The sequence below is a fragment of the Daphnia pulicaria genome, chromosome 1, assembly GCF_021234035.1.
Source record: "Daphnia pulicaria isolate SC F1-1A chromosome 1, SC_F0-13Bv2, whole genome shotgun sequence".
Classification (NCBI taxonomy): domain Eukaryota; kingdom Metazoa; phylum Arthropoda; class Branchiopoda; order Diplostraca; family Daphniidae; genus Daphnia; species Daphnia pulicaria.
In genome coordinates, this window is record NC_060913.1 from 8,928,276 (window position 1) to 8,948,021 (window position 19,746).

Genomic DNA, 19,746 nt, shown 5'->3' on the forward strand with positions numbered 1-19,746 from the left:
AAGCTAGATCATCAATGGCCATCGAAAAGGAATCGCAGTTTTTCGCGTTTTCCATTGCTTCTCGATTCAAAAGTTCCCAGTGTTTAGAAATAAACAGTTTCCTGAAAAATTAAGGAAGATAATTTACTACATCAATCTATTCGAACCCACACATAATCTCTGTTCATAGTTTTAGCTCTCATATTTACTGAAAAGTTTTCTCAGTTCTATCTATTTTTAAAAAGTGTCTTATTACCTTTTTAATTTGTATCTCCGATCGATGGGAGTCGGCTTGCGTGTTTTTCTTTTTCAAGCGCCGAGTTTCCGCAATTTAGTGACTTTTGCACTTTTCCGCCGCATTTACCGCCTCCCAACGGATAAACTATGAAAATCGTCTGCTCACATTCTAGAGTGTTGCTAACTTGCTATCAATTCGTATTTGGCGACAACAGTCTTTATCTTGTGCTTGTACCTTGCTGTTTTAAGGAATTATCTTACCTACGTACATCTTTGGTAGGCAATACATTTTTTATCAATTCACCTTCTATAAGAAGATAGTTTATGCCAAGTTTTTTTGTTATTCACTTGGTTGATCCCATGTAATAGGGCTACAAATCAAAATTACACAGATATTTTGCTTCTCTTGGCATCATGCAGAAAAGAAGCTCAACATTTGCTGATATGTCATTGGTTAACTCTGCCCCAAAGTCGTCAGTGGATTCCTCTCCTAAAAAGAAGACATTAATTGGAAAACACCTCACACTTCTTCAGCCATATGTCCGAGTTGAAAGACTTGATCGAGAAACTCTCAGAAGGTTATTACCATCAGTCAGAAAAGTGGTTGAAGATCAATCTGAATCTTCGGAGGAGTCTGTTGAGAAAAATGAATCTGAATATTCAGCAGAGGAGTTAGCCGAGGAAAATGAATCTGAATCTTCAGAGGAGTCTGCAGAAGAAAATGAAACTCCTGTCAAACAAAACAAAACAAGTGAAAGAAAAACGAATGCAAAAGCCACTTCTGAAATGTCAGAATATGAAAAGCAAATTCAAAGAAACATAGAAGGGAAAGAGAAAATGTTCCAACAACTTATTGGAGGTGCAAAAAAGGATTTTATGAAAGTAGTACCGAAGACAATCTACAATAATGTTGAAGTAATTAAGAAGAAGAAGAGGAGATGCCACGACGATGTAAATGAGCAGGAGTTCAGAGCTCTTCAACGACAAAAAAATATGAATAAAAGGTATCTTGAGAACGCTTTTCTTATTGATTTCAGCATGAGAAATTTCGAAAATATTTATGCACACTTTTTTTTAATAGCAGAGACCTGACCTCGATTAGTAGATCTTTGAGATCAAGGAAAACTCCATTACCAATTCAAAATTATGATGAACTTTTAGGGGGACCTTCAGAGGAAAGCTCAGGTGCATGGAAATACAAGCAGGTAAGAACGCAAGAGGATCTAGACAAAGCTATCTTGGTGATTTTAACCTTTTTTAACTAGTCTTATCTATCTCATCTCATCTCATACTTCTCTTTTGATACTTCTCCATCCATCCACAAACACAATTATAAATTTTCATGCAGTTTACTTTACACTTTTATAGAACCACCTTATTGGCACGGCCAAATTGATCCGCGACCAGCAGAAGCAGCAGCAGCTCAGTCCCAATTACAGCCAGGCCCTGCACTGCCACACCTCGCCCGGAAGCGGATCGCTGCCGTACCCGTTGAAGAAAAAGGGCGGCAAATTGCACTACGAGTGCAACATTTGCCAAAAGACGTTCGGTCAGCTGTGCCACCTGAAAACTCACTTGCGGACGCATTCCGGCGAGCGCCCCTTCAAGTGCAACGTCTGCACCAAGAGTTTCGCCCAGCTGGCCCACCTCAATACGCACCACCTGGTCCACACTGGGGAGAAACCGCACCAGTGCAACGTCTGCAAGACAAGGTTCAGTGACAAGTCCAATCTCAAGAAGCACCACCTTGTCCACACTGGGGAGAAACCGCACCAGTGCGACATTTGCAAGAAGGGGTTCGTCCAGCTGTGCGACCTCAAGAGGCACCACCTGGTCCACACTGGGGAGAAACCGCACCAGTGCGACATTTGCTCGAAGAGGTTCAGCCAAAAGTCCCATCTCAAGAAGCACTTGCGGCTGCATTCCGGCCAGAAGCCCTACGCCTGCGATTTGCGTCCGGCCAAAACTCCCCCCCTGTTCGTCGAGTTTAAGTTGCACAAGCGATGGCAAACCAAACGGTCCTACACTTGCCGCGAACGCGGATGCCAGAAGAAGTTCATCAGCACCAGAGGATTGTTGACCCACTGGAAGACGACCAATTGCAGGCAACATGTGAGGATTGAGGAGGATTATGAGGATTTGCCTTGAACGATCGCCCACCGACTCGGCCGGCTATGATTGCAACGCCTCGGATGTGGAAGGTAATTTGACAGTGTGAAATTTAATTTATCCTTTCGAATGATTTGATTCACGCCGGATTAACGTTTTTAATTTAATATTTTCAGAAGGAATGGAGGACAAGGATGAGGAAATGAGTTTGGACGGAATGAGCTGAGATAGCGACTCGTTGGTCATTCAGCAACACCATCACCACCAAGGCTAGCACGAGCACCACCACGAGCTGGGCGTTATTCGTTATTATGTGCAGGTTATTCCAGTATTGATTTAGTAAAAAAAAAAACTTGATTTTGAATTTCAATTTTTGTATGACAACGATTATGTTCAAAGTTTGATTTTAACATTTTTAAAAGGTCAGAATATTCTTATTTTCTATAGGCTCAATTGATCAACATCGTGATTATTGATTTCGCGTTTCCGTTTGGTTCTCGGGTCTCTCGGATGTCAATGCCCTATCCCACACTTGATTTATTTCCACCAAACATTTCCAATTTCCAACATTTTCGTTTCCGTTGTTTTTTCAGGGGGGGGGGGGTTCTCATATTTACACAGAAGTAAAGTTTCCGTTGTCTCATTTGTTTTTCAAATAAAAAGTGATTCGTTTCTATCATTGAATTATTGGCAGTTATTGGTGGTCTCAACATTTCTCGGTTAAGGCAACCTGTATAAGGTAATTCGTTTTCTAATGTGAAAAACTGCTTCGTATTTTAGCTTTAAATTTACAAGGAACCCATACCATGGGTATGGCGAAAGACAGACGCAGAGACGCTCCTGTAGAGTTTTTTTTTTTAGGGGGTGGGCGGACTTAACGTTCTAGTTTTATTTTATATTTCTATTTGCAAATGTTCGATTTGCGAATTGCGATTTGCGACAACCCTTTTTTCCATTTTGTTCATATTTATCCAACTTGGCAACCTTTCTCCCTCCCTCGTATTTCGTTAATTTATTCAAAATGGTCGCCGTCTTTTGTTGTCGGAATTCGGAAAGTGCCCATTGCCTTTGTATATCTGTTATCAACATTCTGGTAATTAATTTTCTTTTTGATTTGTTTGTATGTTTAGTTGTCTATCTGCTAAAAAACAAATTGTATTGTGAGAGTTTTGGGCCAACTGTAAAGAAAGCTTCTAAAGCAGTCTTTTTGATTCTTACAGTTGCCTTGCCAGATTAACTTGATTATGGAAACAACAATATGCAATAAAAGTGCTTTTGATTTTCTATGTGATTTAGATAATTAAAAATTGAAGTTAATAGGAATGATTTTGGCACCAAGACAGGGTGAAGACCAAAGTCTGAAATAACCTTTTTCATTTCTATTTGGTATTTAGCTGTTGTCAAAACATTTTCACCTCCTTAAATCTTAGGCTGCATAGTATATTAGGGTAAAATACCTCTGTTTAAAATGCATGATGATTTGTTTCAGATTTTAGCCAATGTTTATTCTAACAAATGGTTGGTTAAGTTTTATTTGCATGCTTAATCAATAACCCCCTCGATTCAGAAATATCTATTCTGTTGGCCAAAAAATTGGATTGGTTTGCACATTATAGTTGAAGTTATTTTCTCATCTGATTTTGTTCTGATACTTCTGAACATAATGAAATGTTTCTTTTATTTCCAGAATTACTTGCTCGAATCCTCCTACTTCCACATCTGCTCAGTTTTTCCTACCACACACTGGGTCGCTGATTCAAGAAGAAACAACCTAATAAAGTAAATCTTTGATGAAATGCATAATTCCCCTTGTTAATTGCATTTTTCTTTATGAACTTTCAGTAGGTGATGACGTCGTTCCATAAAAAATTTCTCTCTGCCAGGAAAGCAATTGATGTCTACTCCCATGACAAAATGTTTTGTAAATTTCCGACTTCGCTAAAAGATCAATCGAAAATGGGGCGAAAACTGGAAGCTGGAGTCAAATCGGGCATCAAACAGCCCGTAGTATCTCCTGATCCAGCTGTTATTTCATTCAATTGATTCACTTCCAGAGTTCAAAAAAGGTATGGAAATTCTTGATCCTCGTATGCCAGGCTCGTGTATTCTAATCATCCTAGAAAATCAGATATTTTCTTCTGTTAACGAATAATGTTTTCTTCACCAGAAACTGCAGAAAGTCACATTGTAAATTTTGGTCGATTGGATAAGTCGTCGTTCTTCTTCCACTTCATCGTCAATGGACACTGTACCTGTCATCCTCCAGTGACGCAATCATAATAGGTGAGAAAAGTTATGCCAATTGCCAATACTTTCCTGTCAGAAAAAAAGAAACAAATAATTATAGTGGCTTATTCACCGACTTGTAGTAAACTTTTGGAATGACAAATCCAGGCTGGCCTTTTTGGAGTTTTTCAAAACGTTTCTCCAAGTTTTGTCTTTTTACTTAACAGGTAAACCCCTCAAATCTGTATCGAGCGGAATTTGATATCTTTTCCCTTTCTTACCTTTTGTCCTTTTCCTTCGTCTCTGTGTATATTCATGTGTGTGTGAATGTATTCACAAGGGCACTCCTTATTTCGATTCCCCCACCTCTCCCACGGAAGCCAATTGCCCATGTCACTGCACAACTTCCGCTACTGGACTCTGAGCGAGAAAACGATTCCAGCGAAATCCAATGGAGGATTCTGCTCCCTTATGCCAATTTTGGAGGCTGGCGGGTTGTGGGGTCCTACCGTGTCTCGCCGTTTCCATTCAAACAAAGCATGGCTACAAGTGGCGTGTTTATACTGCAGTGGTGCCTGAGGAAGTCTTCAGCAGCATTTCCAACTGCGAATCCGGAACGGATGGACAGGGTGCGATCGTCAAATTCCGATCCATAGACGAGAAACCAGTAAGAATTCGATATTCCTTTCTTGATTTCTTGTTAATATCTTTCATATGTTATTGAATATCCGAGTCATCGAAAGTGTCGACCAGGACGTTGGTCATCGATTCCGTCAGGAGCTTCTTCTCATCATTGGCTGTTATCGATGACCTAATCAATGCAAGTTGATTCTCAATCTTTTGGTTTGAAAAGTGTGATTTATGTTTGGTATCTTTTCAAGGTTTATGACGGTATATTTCCGTCCGCGACGATTCTAGCGGCAAATCTCACCGGTTATTCCCTCCCCCCTGCTCCGTTTACGACCGTCGAGACCAACCAAATGTCGGTCGTTTTCGATACGGATAGAAATAATGCCGGTCTACCGTTTCGTTTGAGGCCCGCCAAATGGCAGGCGACATTCAAGGTTGTGCCCTAATCCAGCGCAAGTTCATTCACGGCTGACAGTCAAAATTCCCGGGCTTTTTAATTCATTTTTTAAATGTGAATTTGTAGTAGCTAATAGCTATGGAAAAATAATTTAAATTCAGAAATATATAATCTCATTCGTCTGTCAAAAAAGTGGGCGCATCATTAATTTTACTGCTGGAAGCCTGAAAACAGAGAAAGAAAAATAAACAAAATGGGAAATGGGCGAAATGGCAAATATTTAGAAATATCTGGCAATGTCCAAGCAGACGAATGGTTAAAAGTTAAAACGCAGAATACAAAATGGAATTAGCGTATCGTTGAGAACATGGTTGAGAAACTGCCCCGGCAACTTTTAACTCTTCAAAGTCTTCATTGAAGAATAGAGACAAGTTAGACAGAAAAGAGGGAAGTGAGACAGCATGTATTGAAATGAAACAGTTGAGATCAAAGTTTTTTCAAGCATAAAAATTTTACCTAAATCTATTATTGCAGATTTTCCATCCCTACTCCAGAGAGCCACAGGGACTCATTCAGTTTCAAAAACTGTTGTGTTAGCTGGTGAAATAGAGTATGGTTTTGATCCTACGCAATCCTATTGGATGACTATTAATCTATAGGAATGTCTGTAGACATGGCTACGTAAGTACAAGTCTGTGATAGTTGCATAGGCTACAAGTTCATCCAAATTTATGATCTTCAAATTTGTTTGCTTCATTGTATGTCAGGACAAACCTTCCTTAATTCTAGATTTCAAAAGTTCTAAACATTGTGGAATTTTAGAGATGAAACTTCATGTCATTCGCAATCAGCTGCTGTCAACTCAGATGGCTGTTTATTTACTAACCCGATGGTAGAGTCACATCATTTCACTACTTTAGATTTGTGAGCATTTATAATATCCATTTAATGATTTGCTTTTCCACACATCAGGATCTTTAGTTCAGTTGAAGAGTGTATTTTGATCTACATTCACTGGCCAACAGTGATGAAGTCAACCCGCTTAAAAACGTACTTAAAGTAGCAATACCTAAAAATTCATGAATAATTTCTAAACATTTACGACATCATTTTTTTTTAAATCACAGCTATTTTGATACTATACTATTTTATTTAAATTCTACATTGATGTGCGATATAAGGTCCACCACATTCCGGTTCCAATCCCGATGATATTTCAAAGCAGGTTTATGATGCTCGCAGTTAAAAAATAATTCCATTTGGCCTGCAGTGAGTCATTCAAACGTACCCGTACCCGCCTCTGTGAGGCGAAATGAAGTCACGCTACCAGTAGGTCCTTACTTGATCAAGTTGTGAAAATTATTTCATTCACTTTCCTTTGATTTCTTTTTATAGCGAATTTCTAACCAAGCCAACGTGACATACAACGCGTCAAGAGAATCGCTCAGTGGCTGACTTCCCCATCTTTTTCGTGATGGGCTGGCCAACTTTGGCGGGATTAAAGTTGCTGCTGCAAGTGCCGGGAAGTTCGTCCCTATTTCATCGCCGTAGAAGTCCCTAACTGGCCAAAGGGATGGAGGACGTTTAGTAGGTCAAAGTGGCGACTACCTTTCATCCTGTGTCGGCGTGGAATTGAAAAGCTTTTGACCGGCGTCAATCATTTGGTTCCTCATTTCCCCGCCAAGGTTCACCGAGAGGTCAGTACTTAATTTTCTACACTAGTCCACCAATTGTTAATTGGTCTAATATTGGTGAATTCAAGAGCGTAAAAGGCATTATTTGACCATATTCCCATTGAAATGTGAAACCTGTAATGTGATTCAAGCAAAATTAGGTTTAATTCTAATCATTTCTTTCCATCTTGCCGATAAATTAATTGAATTAAACCGCAGAGAACAGAAGGTGGCCGTGCAACGATTCGGATTTCCACAGTCACCTATATCGTGTCAATTTGAAATCATGGTTCTAGATTTTTTTTTTTTAATTAAAAAAAAGTTTAATGAATTCACCTGATAGATGGTACAGGGCGGGGGGCAAAATTTTTGATAGTCTTCATTCATTTTCTCGTGACCATTTTCCGAAAAAAGTAAGAAAGTCGAACAGCTTTTTTAAATTGTTTTAGAAATTAACCCTGTGGTAACACTTGACGTGACCCACAACTGTGTCACGTCCAACTCATCCCATTTATTTGTAAGTTTGTATATAAAAAAGAAATGACTTAACTTTAGATACATTTCAATTGAAAACGGAATTTCAAAGAAAAGGAATATAGATTTTTACTTACCATTTTTAACTATTGAAAACAAATAAAAATGTAACAAAATGATTTGTTTGATTGCAGAAAAGTTTGCGCCAGAAGCCGACCGATACCTGTCGACTACTGTCATACCTGTCGCTTTTTTTCGACAAACCAATGATATAAGGGAGGGTGGTAGAGGGGGGGGATGAATGTATGCTGAGATGAGTTAATTAATTATTAGAGCGGAAAACAGACGCCTGCGTCATTTGCCCCAAAATGTGATAACGGCTTTGGCATCGACATTTTGCCAACACGGATCTGGGCGGGTCTGTGTTGCGGCCTGGATCCGGTTCGTCCTTAGAGTCCTCATTCAAACATCTGCATCCGTTTTCAATAAGGGCAAGTTGATTTGCACGGACTTATCTTGACCGGCATCAATTGGAACACAGATGCTCTTTTATGCACCTTATGATTGGGGTAGGTAACCTAGCTTCAATATCGATACAGAAAAATGGAGCCTCGTATAAAAGACGACCCTTTTCGTCGTTGGATTCACAACCCTTCATATTTCCTAAATAGAAAATGAAATCGTTTCCAATTCTCTTCCTTTTTGTTGTCGTCTTCCTGGCTGTCGCTGCGGTAAGTTGTTTGACTATTTCTCGTTTGAGTTGAAATCTGTTTTATGGCTCATAATTTTAACCTAACCCAACCCTGTAACTGAACATAATGTGGCGTCCTATTATTTTGTCATGCACGAAACAGGAGGCCCAAACGACCAAGAAACCAACAGCTGCGACGACGACCACCAAGAAACCTGCGAGGACAACGACATCGATGGGTAAACCTGCAACAATAAAGACAACCGTTAAATCAACTACCACAAGAACATCCAAGACAACGACTACCAGCAAGCCCGTCACCTCGAAGACAACCGTCAAACCCTCCAGCAGAACCACCGTCAAAACGACGTCCACTAAACCTGCCAAGACGACGGCCAAACCAACAACTGTCAAGACAAGAACGTCAGTCAAACCAACAACTACCAAGACAACAACGCCAGGGAAAGCAAGCGCACGAACGACTCCATCGTCTCAAAAAACGACATCTCTTCAGCCAAGGACAACAACAACCAGAACTACATCGACGACGTTAGTACCGCCCACCACCGCTAGAACAACAGCTGCGCCAACCACTTCCACGGTTACCAACAGCTCAGATTACTAGTTTCTCATTCAGTTTTTCAATTCTTTTTTTACAACAGGGTCAAACGAACACAACGACATCTTCGGCCGCTAGTTCATCTGTCACGACGACAACAGCAGCAGAGACAACAACAACTCCTTCGCTGGTTCTCTTTGATTGTTTGGTTTCTGATCCAGGTAACATCATGAAATTCTAGTTGAAACTTGAATGCTCAAATGTTTAGTGAATCGCAATTTGGCTCGTTGAATCTATACGGAATGCATGGAACCGGCCGTCTCTACAAATCCATTGCGGGAGCGAAGCGTGCGGAAATATGTGCGGCAACGTGACGTCAACGACTACCGGTGTTGTCCAGTCTCCCGACTTCCCCGGCGACTACGGGAATTATAAAAAGAAATGCTATGTCATCATTACCGCGCCGGCAGGTTGGATGATCCAATTGAAATTCACCGACTTCAATGTGGAGACCAACGTCTGCTCTGTTTACGTAAGGGAAAGAAATCGAATTTCAATACTACTCGTTGATCCAAATTTGTTTCACTCCTTAGGTTGCTGATGATGTAACGTACCTATTGCCTCCAACATCCGGAAACACAATACCTGCCCTATTGCCCGCAACCACCGGCAGCATGGAAATCGGCTATGAATTTTCTGCCAGTAGCAAAACCAACACCGCGAAATCAGGTCAAAGATGGCAGGCGAATTTTTTTGTGACGGTAAATTTCATTCCTGCGATGTTAAACTTTTAAGTTTCTTACGCTCCCATTTTCTAATAACAGAGCCAAGGGAATTCTTGTTCTGTCCAGGATCCATTAGGTAACGCCCATTCATTCGATGAAATCATTTGAAATCCATTTAGTAAACGATAGAAATTTTACTTTTCTTATTGTCAAATGAATCTTCTGTGCGGACGCAAAGCCTGTGGCAATATGTGTGGTGACGGGACGTCCATCGGCACCGGTGTTGTCCAGTCTCCCAACTTCCCTGCCGACTACGGGAATAAGGACAGGTTTTGCGCTGTCACCATTGTCGTGCCAGCAGGAAAGAAAATCCGGTTGGAATTTACCACCTTCAATTTGGACGATAACTATGGTTCTATTGATGTAAGTATTGCATTGATTCCAATCGATGGCATTTCTTTTCAATAGAAAGTCCATTATTACTGTACTTTATATTAGATTTATCAAATTATCACACAACATATTGTTTGACTTGTCAGGTTGCCGACACAAGTTCGCTTTATTTGTCTGGGGCAACCGGAAGTTTAACTCCTGCAGAAGTCACCACAACATCCAACATAGTGTACCTATTTTTTTCGGCCCATGCCAGTAGTGCATTCAGCGTCAGCACCTCAATATATAATTGGCGGGCGACTTACACAGCTATCACGGTATGATGGGCTTCACATCAATTAATAGAATTTTTGCTTTAGTCTCCGTTATTTCATTTTCTTTATTTTTGAGCAGGAAGATACGACAGTCGACAGTTAGGCCTACATCTACCATAACGGATATGAGCAACTACAACCAAGATAAAATTATTGGCTTCTTAAAATAAATGTCATTGAGTTCATCAGCCATTCAAAAATAGAATTTTGTGATTCAAGAACGTAATCGAATGATCTTGTCGTTTGTAGTGCAACCTTTCCTCTCTTTTGCAGTTGTGTAATTAGGCAGTTCTGATGACGTCAGAGACATTATAAGTTGACTTGTTGTTTTGTGATCGCGCGGGATCTGCTGCCCATCGGTGAATTCTTCGAGTCACATGTGCGGTTTCGATTCACTTGACGGAATTGGAACCTTTTGTCACATGAACACTTTTTAACGAGAATTAAATAACATTTATTAGTCCTATAACAGCCTTTAGTAGGACTAATATCATAATAAGGACAACAACTATCAAGACAACTTCCAGTTCGAGCACCACAACATCAATAAAGCCATCGAAGAGTTTATTGAACCAACCACTAAACCAACAGCAACAACGAAGAAAACAACTGCTGGGACCACGACGGGTATCCCGTCGAAAACCAGCCCGAAATCCAGCAACACCTTATTATTGAGCTCATCCGCAACAACCAAGGCTTTGATAACGACAAGAACTACGTCGACATTAGTACCTAGAACAATCATTGCCTTATTACCTTCTACACAATCAACAACAACAAGAGTCTCCACCATGACCAGCAAAGAACAGACGTCAATAACATCAACTGCACCAACTTCATCCGCAGTTAGCACAGCTCAGAATATCTTGAACTTTAAAATTGAGTTTCTCATTCAATTTCTCAATTCTTTTTTGACTTCGACGACCACAACTTATCGATGCACGCGAGGATCAAATTCACTAATCCAACATGATCTGCCATGTTGGAGCAGTCAATGACGTCGAACTTGTTGACGTTTTCAGAATAGCAGAACTCCAGGGCATCCTCCAAATAGAAGAACAATTCAAAGGTTTTCCCGTCGATGAGGCGCTTTCGATTGAAAGAAAGAAGGTTTTTGAGTATTTTCTGGCAGGAACGTATCATCATCTTGTCCTTCATTGAAGTGATCAATTCTTCTTTCAGGAGCGGCATGTATCCGTCAAATATGCACAGGGAATGTCCATCCATCCATGAGTGTCCAGCGGAGCGTTGCGTGGCCAAGTAATGTTGGATTAAGACAAACGACCTCGATATCGTTTTAAAGTCGACAGATACCTTTTTCAAAATATTGCTTAGCCTCTTCATGGATATTCTGCATCGACGAATCGTCCAACCTTTCAAAGTTACAAGCTAGATCATCAATGGCCATCGAAAAGGAATTGCAGTTTTTCGCGTTTTCCATTGCTTCTCGATTCAAAAGTTCCCAGTGTTTAGAAATAAACAGTTTCCTGAAAAATTAAGGAAGATAATTTACTAAATCAATCTAGTCGAACCCACACATAATCTCTGTTCATAGTTTTAGCTCTCATATTTACTGAAAAGTTTTCTCAGTTCTATCTATTTTAAAAAAGTGTCTTATTACCTTTTTAATTTGTATCTCCGATCGATGGGAGTCGGCTTGCGTGTTTTTCTTTTTCAAGCGCCGAGTTTCCGCAATTTAGTGACTTTTGCACTTTTCCGCCGCATTTACCGCCTCCCAACGGATAAACTATGAAAATCGTCTGCTCACATTCTAGAGTGTTGCTGACTTGCTATCAATTCGTATTTGGTGGCAATATTCTTTATCTTGTGCTTGTAGCTACCTTGCTGTTTTAAGGAATTATCTTACCTACGTACATCTTTGGTAGGCAATACATTTTTTATCAATTCACCTTCTATAAGAAGATAGTTTATGCCAAGTTTTTTTGTTATTCACTTGGTTGATCCCATGTAATAGGGCTACAAATCAAAATTACACAGATATTTTGCTTCTCTTGGCATCATGCAGAAAAGAAGCTCAACATTTGCTGATATGTCATTGGTTAACTCTGCCCCAAATTCGTCAGTGGATTCCTCTCCTAAAAAGAAGACATTAATTGGAAAACACCTCACACTTCTTCAGCCATATGTCCGAGTTGAAAGACTTGATCGAGAAACTCTCAGAAGATTATTACCATCAGTCAGAAAAGTGGTTGAAGATCAATCTGAATCTTCGGAGGAGTCTGTTGAGAAAAATGAATCTGAACGTTCAGCAGAGGAGTTAGCCGAGGAAAATGAATCTGAATCTTCAGAGGAGTCTGCAGAAGAAAATGAAACTCCTGTCAAACAAAACAAAACAAGTGAAAGAAAAACGAATGAGAAAGCCACTTCTGAAATGTCAGAATATGAAAAGCAAATTCAAAGAAACATAGAAGAGAAAGAGAAAATATTCCAACAACTTATTGGAGGTGCAAAAAAGGATTTTATGAAAGTAGTACCGAAGACAAACTACAATAATGTTGAAGTAATTAAGAAGAAGAAGAGGAGATGCCACGACGATGTAAATGAGCAGGAGTTCAGAGCTCTTAAACGACAAAAAAATATGAATAAAAGGTATCTTGAGAACGCTTTTCTTATTGATTTCAGCATGAGAAATTTCGAAAATATTTATGCACACTATTTTTTAATAGCAGAGACCTGACCTCGATTAATAGATCTTTGAGATCAAGGAAAACTCCATTACCAATTCAAAATTATGATGAACTTTTAGGGGGACCTTCAGAGGAAAGCTCAGGTGCATGGAAATACAAGCAGGTAAGAACGCAAGAGGATCTAGACAAAGCTATCTTGGTGATTTTAACCTTTTTTAACTAGTCTTATCTATCTCATTTCATCTCATCTCATACTTCTCTTTTGATACTTCTCCATCCATCCAACACAACTATAAATTTTCATGCAGTTTACTTTACACTTTTATAGAACCACCTTATTGGCACGGCCAAATTGATCCGCGACCAGCAGAAGCAGCAGCAGCTCAGTCCCAACTCCGGCGAGCGCCCCTTCAAGTGCAACGTCTGCACCAAGAGTTTCGCCCATCTAGCCAACCTCAAGACGCACCACCTTGTCCACACTGGGGAGAAACCGCACCAGTGCGACATTTGCAAAAAGGGGTTCACCCAGCTGGTCAGCCTCAAGAGGCACCACCTGGTCCACACTGGGGAGAAACCGCACCAGTGCGACATTTGCAAGACAAGTTTCAGTGACAAGTCCCACCTCAAGACGCACCACCTTGTCCACACTGGGGAGAAACCGCACCAGTGCGACATTTGCAAGAATTGTTTCAGCCAAAAGTCCCATCTCAAGAAGCACTTGCGGCTGCATTCCGGCCAGAAGCCCTACGCCTGCGATTTGCGTCCGGCCAAAACTCCCCCCCTGTTCGTCGAGTTTAAGTTGCACAAGCAATGGCAAACCAAACGGTCCTACACTTGCCGCGAACGCGGATGCCAGAAGAAGTTCATCAGCACCAGCGGATTGTTTTCCCACTGGAAGACGACCAATTGCAGGCAACATGTGAGGATGGAGGAGGATTATGAGGATTTGCCTTGAACTATCGCCCACCGACTCGGCCGGCTATGATTGCAACGGATGTGGAAGGTAATTTGACAGTGTGAAATTTAATTTATCCTTTCGAATGATTTGATTAACGCTGGATTAACGTTTTTAATTTAATATTTGCAGAAGGAATGGAGTACAAGGATGAGGAAATGAGTTTGGACGGAATGAGCTGAGATAGCGACTCGTTGGCCATTCAGCAACACCATCACCACCAAGGCTAGCACGAGCACCACCACGAGCTGGGCGTTATTCGTTATTATGTGTATTATTTTTTACTCCGATAGATTTGATTTTTGCAGGTTATTCCAGTATTAATTTAGTAATGAAAAAAAACTTGATTTTGAATTTCAATTTTTGAATGACAACGATTATGTTCAAAGTTTGATTTTAACGTTTTTAAAAGGTCAGAAATATAATATCATGACCTACACAGAAAAAGATGAAAATTATTTTAAGAAACATTAGATGAAATCACAGTATTTTCAAAAACTTACAGTCAAGGTCGAATTGATTTGCACTTTTTGATATTTGTCGCTCTGCACTTTGAGTTCTAACGGGGAAACACCTTCGAAGAAATGCTCTTCATACAGTTGCAATATTTCAAGAACATCTTCGATCCTATCTTCTTTGAAACGATTAAAAATGCTTGAATGTTCGGCATCGCCCGCAATCAACTTTTTCTGCTTGAGGTAAATAATCATCGAAGAATGTAACGCGCAAGTTTCACTGTATTCTCCCAGTTGCCGTCAAGGCAAAGGCGTATCTCTCGTCATTGGATATTTCTTCGACTAGTCCGGCGAAATCGTTAATTTCCTCATCGATTGTAGAGTCTTCATTGATACCATCCGTGTTGCGGAGAGTCTGTTTCCTGAGCTCTTCTAAAAATGTTTCTTCGCGAGCTAACCGTAAACCACTGGGTATTTTGTGAATTGCTCTTGCTCATCCAAGTCATCACGGGGGGACTCCAGTTGGAACACCTGAAATGGATCGAGATTGCGGATTGCCCTTGACCGAGGCAGAACTTGCATGCGTTCCAACATTTGGCAAAGCAGGTAGTATATCGTTTTCGACTTAATTTTGAGGCCTCTACTTCTAATATTGAATGGTTTCTTTTTATTTGGATCGTTTACTTTAGCAACTGATTACTTCCCCACGTCCGAGGGAGATGACACGTCAGTCTACCGAATCTACCCAACATGAACGTCTACTATACTAAAAAAGTGGCCCAATGCATTTGCAATTCCATACGTCATCGACTCGGCATTTGGTATGACGCCCCTCATTATGTCCATGTCGCTTTTCAATGAATCTCAATTTGTTTTATGCAATCGTATTGATTGAATCAGATGCCAAGGCGCGATGCGCCATCGGTTACGCCATGACGCAGTACCACAAGATTTCCTGCATTCGCTTCGTCCCGCGAACGGTGCAAGCGGACTACATCAAAATCAACCATTTGGATACCTCAGCGTACGTATTCGCCAGAATCGTTTATTAGTCGGTGACCGAGCTCTAAATGTTGGTTTGACACTTTCAACAGTTTCAGCGGAACAGCATTTCTTTTGAAATTCAGAAATCACCATAGGAACTAAATAGCGGCGGCCGGCGGGCGAACTTCGCTGCAATGGACAAATAAATAAATAATTATGGTGTGCATGGAAAATGGATATTAAGCTATCTTAAAAACGCAATTTAATTGCCAATAGTACGATATGCTTCAGTCAAAGTGTATGTTGCTCAAGCCTGAAAAAGAGCTAGGAAAATAATTTCGATCGGAAAAAAAAATTCTAAACAAATTTGTTTGAAATCTGGCAACAAGGAAGAAGAGCAGACTAATCTTGTACATCAAAATGGATCGGATCGGACTGTCGGCGAACACTGCGTTAAAACATGTTATTCGTAAAGTAAACCTTAATTTGAGAAAGATGAATACCAAATATCAAAAGGTTCATTATATTAGCATTAATTGTCGTTTGAATCTCTGGCCCTGGATCACCATGGAATTGTAAATTCAAAATATCTGATTTTAGTAAGTGAGATAAACCACACCCCTTACCAGCTAATTATACTTTGCTTATTCGCTTTTGTTTCGTCTAGACGGAGAAAAAGTTTGAGTGCCACTCTCGAAAGTCGAAACAACAGGGAATACTGGATAGATTATTTTCACTTTCAGGTTTCAAACTTTGTTGAACAGCACTTTCTCTCTTCCCCGCTAGTCAGTCAATGGTGATTTAATATTTGTTCCCTATATACAGTTTCAATGCAAACAGTCTATTTAAGTTAAACTAGTAGAAGTTGTCACAAATATTAGTAAAACAACCTTAAACAGTTGAACGTCAATATAAATCGGTTGTGGGTTGTCCAAAGTTATAGTGACAGTGGCGTACATGAATTGTGTGTAAGTTTATTTTAATTTATTATACTATTTGAAATTGTAGAGAGAAGGCGATAGGACGGCGTTACTCAACGGACCTGATTTGAATTTTCAGTAATAGTTTCCGAAACCGTCCAGCTCCAAAAACAAACAGATGGAAAAAAACGTTCAACGTCCTCGTCAAAACATCTGCAACAACTGCTTCTGTTCAGCGGCATCACAAAGGCCCTGCAGTTGCGTGCACACCGTCCCAGGCGGGCAGTTGTTGCATGGTGTGTTGTACTTACAGTCGTCGCATCCATCCGCTTTGAACACACAAACTGCAACTCCCGTACGGCAATCAGAACTTTTGTGGGAATAAATGGCAGGAATTTCACTACGTGTCACGATGATGTGCATCCCAAAACTGGTGGTGAGATTCAGGTGAATTGTCCGGTTTCATTTGAATCGACATAAAAATCGGCGCTTCTTTAATAATATCGTTTCAGAAAAAGCATCTTCCTGGCCAACGCCTTGGTAAGTTGTTTGACATGTCTCCTTTTATTTGAAATCTCTTTCATGTCTCTTATTTGTATTTCTAAATAATATGGTCCATTAATATTTCATGATGCACGAAACAGGAGGCCCAAACGAGCAAGAATCCAACAACTGTGACGACGACAACAACATCGTTAACCCTACGACAGCCAAGAGAACTGTTAAACCAACTACCACAACAACATCCAAGACAACGCACACCAAGCCCTTCACCTTGAAGACAACCGTCAAACCCTCCAGCAGTACCTCCTTTTAGAACGTCGTCCACTTAACCCTGCCACGACAAAGCCACCGAACACATCAACGACAACAACCGCAAGCCAACTCTGAGCAGCAGAACGGCAAACCCGTCGATTTGGCAAAACAACATCTGCCGGGACCACGTCGGCCATCTCGGCGACAATCAGCACAAAGTCCAGCAGCACCTTGAGCTCGACATCAACAACTGAACCACAACAACCAGAATGGAGTAAGTTAGTCCCGCCCACCACCGCCAAAACAACAGCTGCGCCAACCACTTCCGCGGTTACCAACAGCTCAGATTAATAGTTTCTCATTCAGTTTTTCAATTCTTTTTTTTTAAAAAACAGGGTCAAACGGGCGCATTAACATCGACCTTATGATCGGCCACTAGATCATTGGAAAAAGACCTTCAATGCTGCAAGAGAGGATGTCGTGTGGATTTCGTCCTGTACTTAAATAAGGGATGTGTATGAAATAGCTCATTATTATCCTCTGATAGCCGGAACTTGAAGACCCTTCATTCACGCCAATAGAGCAGCCACAGGTGAATATTATTTCTTTGTTGGAAATGTTTGAATCATGCCAGTAAAGGTTTCTCAAATAATTTCAACACGAATCGAATGAAAAGGACAATATGAGCAACGACCACCGTAAACATATTGGAAGCCCTTTTTCTTTTAAAATGACTTTGAATTTCTTGACGCTATGCTTCTCTATTGTGTGAATCGTCTAAAACCTTAATGTGGCACTTTTATTTCTAAAAATCATTTTTTCATCCCAGGGAACCATTCAGCCTGTCCACAAGTTCAACCAGAGCGCAGTCACGAAAGTGGGTACTTTCGTTCTACTGGAATCGCAACTTCCGACTAAAGTGGTGGCCGTGGAACCCGTGCTGGACGCGCAGCTTGACGTTTCATAGAGTCCGGGTAATTACATTTTTCAGACTATTTTCTTTTTGAATTTCACGTCTGCGACGCGTCGAATGATTCCTATCTGAACAATCATAATTACCGTATGGATATTGGCAGGTTTTTTATTTGATTTATTATCTCATAGGATTTATTCATTATCAATTGAAACAATAACTGTTGACTCTTCTTCTATTAAGAAGAGTCAACATTTGTTCCCAATTCATAATATTTATAAGATCGCTTGTATTTAAAAATTGACTTGACTATGATAACATTTCTGTTGAAAACGGAATTTCAACCCAAAACAGGAAAAGATTTTTTGCTAACCATTTTCAAGTGTTGACAAAAATATGCGAAAAAATAGTTTAGATTGTCACAGCTCTAACGAAAGGGTGGTGGTGGTGGTGGTGGGGGGATGAATCTACGTGGTAGAGATGAGTTAATTAATTACCCGTGCGGAAAACAGACGCTTGGGTCATTTGCCCCCCCCCCCCCTTTTTTTTTCTTAAAAAAAATCCTAGAACCGCTTTGGGATCAACATTTTCCTGGGTCTGTTTGCGGCACAGATCCGGTTCGTCCATCGAGTCCTCATTCAAACATCTGAGCATCCATTTTCTAAAGGGTCTTCTTTAAAAAGATGGCAAGTCGTCGAATTCCATGAGTTACAAATATTTAGGTTAAAGATGCTGGTGAATAGTTGCGTCGGTATTGTAACAACATGTCCGTTAAATACCTTCATAGAGTGTGGTGGGATTCCTGCTGTCGTGCTGACTTCAACTTTAGAACCCAGTGAGTTTATCTTTGGTTTCACCCAGATGATGCGCGCACATTCATTTAAATGGAACTGTCAAAACCGTTGAAAGAAGGTTCACTCGAGATGTGTCAACTCTTATTATTCCTCGTTGTTGTGTTGTGCCACTCTGACGCCTGAGTGAACGATTCCTTTGTTTTTACCCTTTGTATTCCCATTTTCCCGACTGATTTCAAGTCAGATTTATGGCAGACCATCGAATGTACTATTTATTCTTTATTTCGTCGATGGACACAGGTTTTATCGGCGATGCAACATTTGGCTGAGAACTGGATGGATGGAAGCCAATTCTTGTTCCAGCTGTTTGCCGATGCAGGGATGGAACAGGTGACACTACACCAGGTAGGGACCAAATCAAGACACATTTAGTAGTATTGCGCGATTGCATGCAGGATAGATTGAGTTTAAAGGTGACCCGAGGCGACCATCTATGTCAATTCGGGACATGTTTATTAGCTATTCTCCGCAACTACATTTATTAGTCCATCAGCGAATTGTTAAAAAAGACCACCACTCTCGTGTCCAAGTAGATCCCGTTGGAAAGTAATTTTTATTTGAGTATTATTTCTTCTTTCCTTTCGAATGATTTCCCTATTCCGGCTGAAGGTGCGGTCGTTTGGTTTGGCCATCCTCGTGATCCACTGCGTGTCTAGTATAGATCGGTAATTCTGTCTGTTTTTCAATTGAGACGTCGTTTGAAATGCCTTGCTTCTTTTACGGCTTTAATTTTTATCACGACAGCATAAGAACCTCGGACGTTTTCATTTGTGGTAGCGATGTGGAGGGAAGTTTATCTTGTATGTTATTTTCGTTGGCTGAGGATCGGCAAAGAACAGATGGGCGACCTCTTT

The 19,746-nt window shown here is 40.5% G+C and overlaps 4 protein-coding genes and 1 long non-coding RNA gene across 7 annotated transcripts in view; 3 read left to right on the forward strand and 2 right to left on the reverse strand.

Annotated features, from left to right (window-relative positions):
- LOC124344997 (verrucotoxin subunit beta-like) overlaps positions 1–19,746 on the forward strand; it is a 493,626-nt gene that overhangs the window by 373,515 nt on the left and 100,365 nt on the right. The gene's annotated exons all lie outside the window — the stretch shown is intronic.
- Positions 1–19,746, reverse strand: part of LOC124344966 (mucin-3A-like) — a 322,367-nt gene that overhangs the window by 118,363 nt on the left and 184,258 nt on the right. The window lies entirely within an intron of this gene.
- On the forward strand, positions 332–13,561 carry LOC124346853 (zinc finger protein 184-like). Of its 2 annotated transcripts, XM_046798412.1 has the most exons (6): positions 332–492; positions 586–1,220; positions 1,298–1,421; positions 1,585–1,843; positions 1,929–2,012; positions 13,491–13,561. In XM_046798412.1, exons 1-6 carry the CDS (start codon positions 364–366, stop codon positions 13,502–13,504), a joined length of 1,245 nt encoding a protein of 414 aa, XP_046654368.1. In that variant the 5' UTR covers positions 332–363; the 3' UTR covers positions 13,505–13,561. The 2 variants fall into 2 exon arrangements, with proteins under 2 accessions (XP_046654368.1, XP_046654367.1); XM_046798411.1 differs by lacking the exon at positions 13,491–13,561 and having other exon boundaries at positions 1,929–2,317.
- On the reverse strand, positions 2,019–13,751 carry LOC124350978. 2 transcript variants are annotated; one of them, XR_006921314.1, is made up of 4 exons: positions 13,693–13,751; positions 13,485–13,524; positions 11,239–11,241; positions 2,019–2,087 (listed from the first exon to the last, which is right to left on the reverse strand). It is a non-coding gene; the product is annotated as an uncharacterized LOC124350978 (long non-coding RNA). The 2 variants fall into 2 exon arrangements; XR_006921313.1 differs by lacking the exon at positions 13,693–13,751 and adding an exon at positions 13,609–13,663.
- LOC124347486 (zinc finger protein 184-like) lies at positions 12,205–14,533 on the forward strand. Its single transcript, XM_046798456.1, has 5 exons — positions 12,205–12,289; positions 12,383–13,017; positions 13,095–13,218; positions 13,384–14,058; positions 14,143–14,533. Exons 2-4 carry the CDS (start codon positions 12,428–12,430, stop codon positions 14,008–14,010), a joined length of 1,341 nt encoding a protein of 446 aa, XP_046654412.1. The 5' UTR covers positions 12,205–12,289; positions 12,383–12,427; the 3' UTR covers positions 14,011–14,058; positions 14,143–14,533.

Bases quoted from the DNA above. Each gene is read 5' to 3' on its own strand.
- LOC124346853 (XM_046798411.1), top strand. From the start codon at position 364: ATGAAAATCGTCTGCTCACATTCTAGAGTGTTGCTAACTTGCTATCAA. The intron at 493-585 runs GTAGGCAATACA...CCCATGTAATAG, and splicing joins CTTACCTACGTACATCTTTG to GGCTACAAATCAAAATTACA. The intron at 1,844-1,928 runs GTTTCGCCCAGC...CTGCAAGACAAG, and splicing joins GTGCAACGTCTGCACCAAGA to GTTCAGTGACAAGTCCAATC.
- LOC124347486 (XM_046798456.1), top strand. From the start codon at position 12,428: ATGCAGAAAAGAAGCTCAACATTTGCTGATATGTCATTGGTTAACTCT. The intron at 13,018-13,094 runs GTATCTTGAGAA...ATTTTTTAATAG, and splicing joins CAAAAAAATATGAATAAAAG to CAGAGACCTGACCTCGATTA. The intron at 13,219-13,383 runs GTAAGAACGCAA...ACACTTTTATAG, and splicing joins GTGCATGGAAATACAAGCAG to AACCACCTTATTGGCACGGC.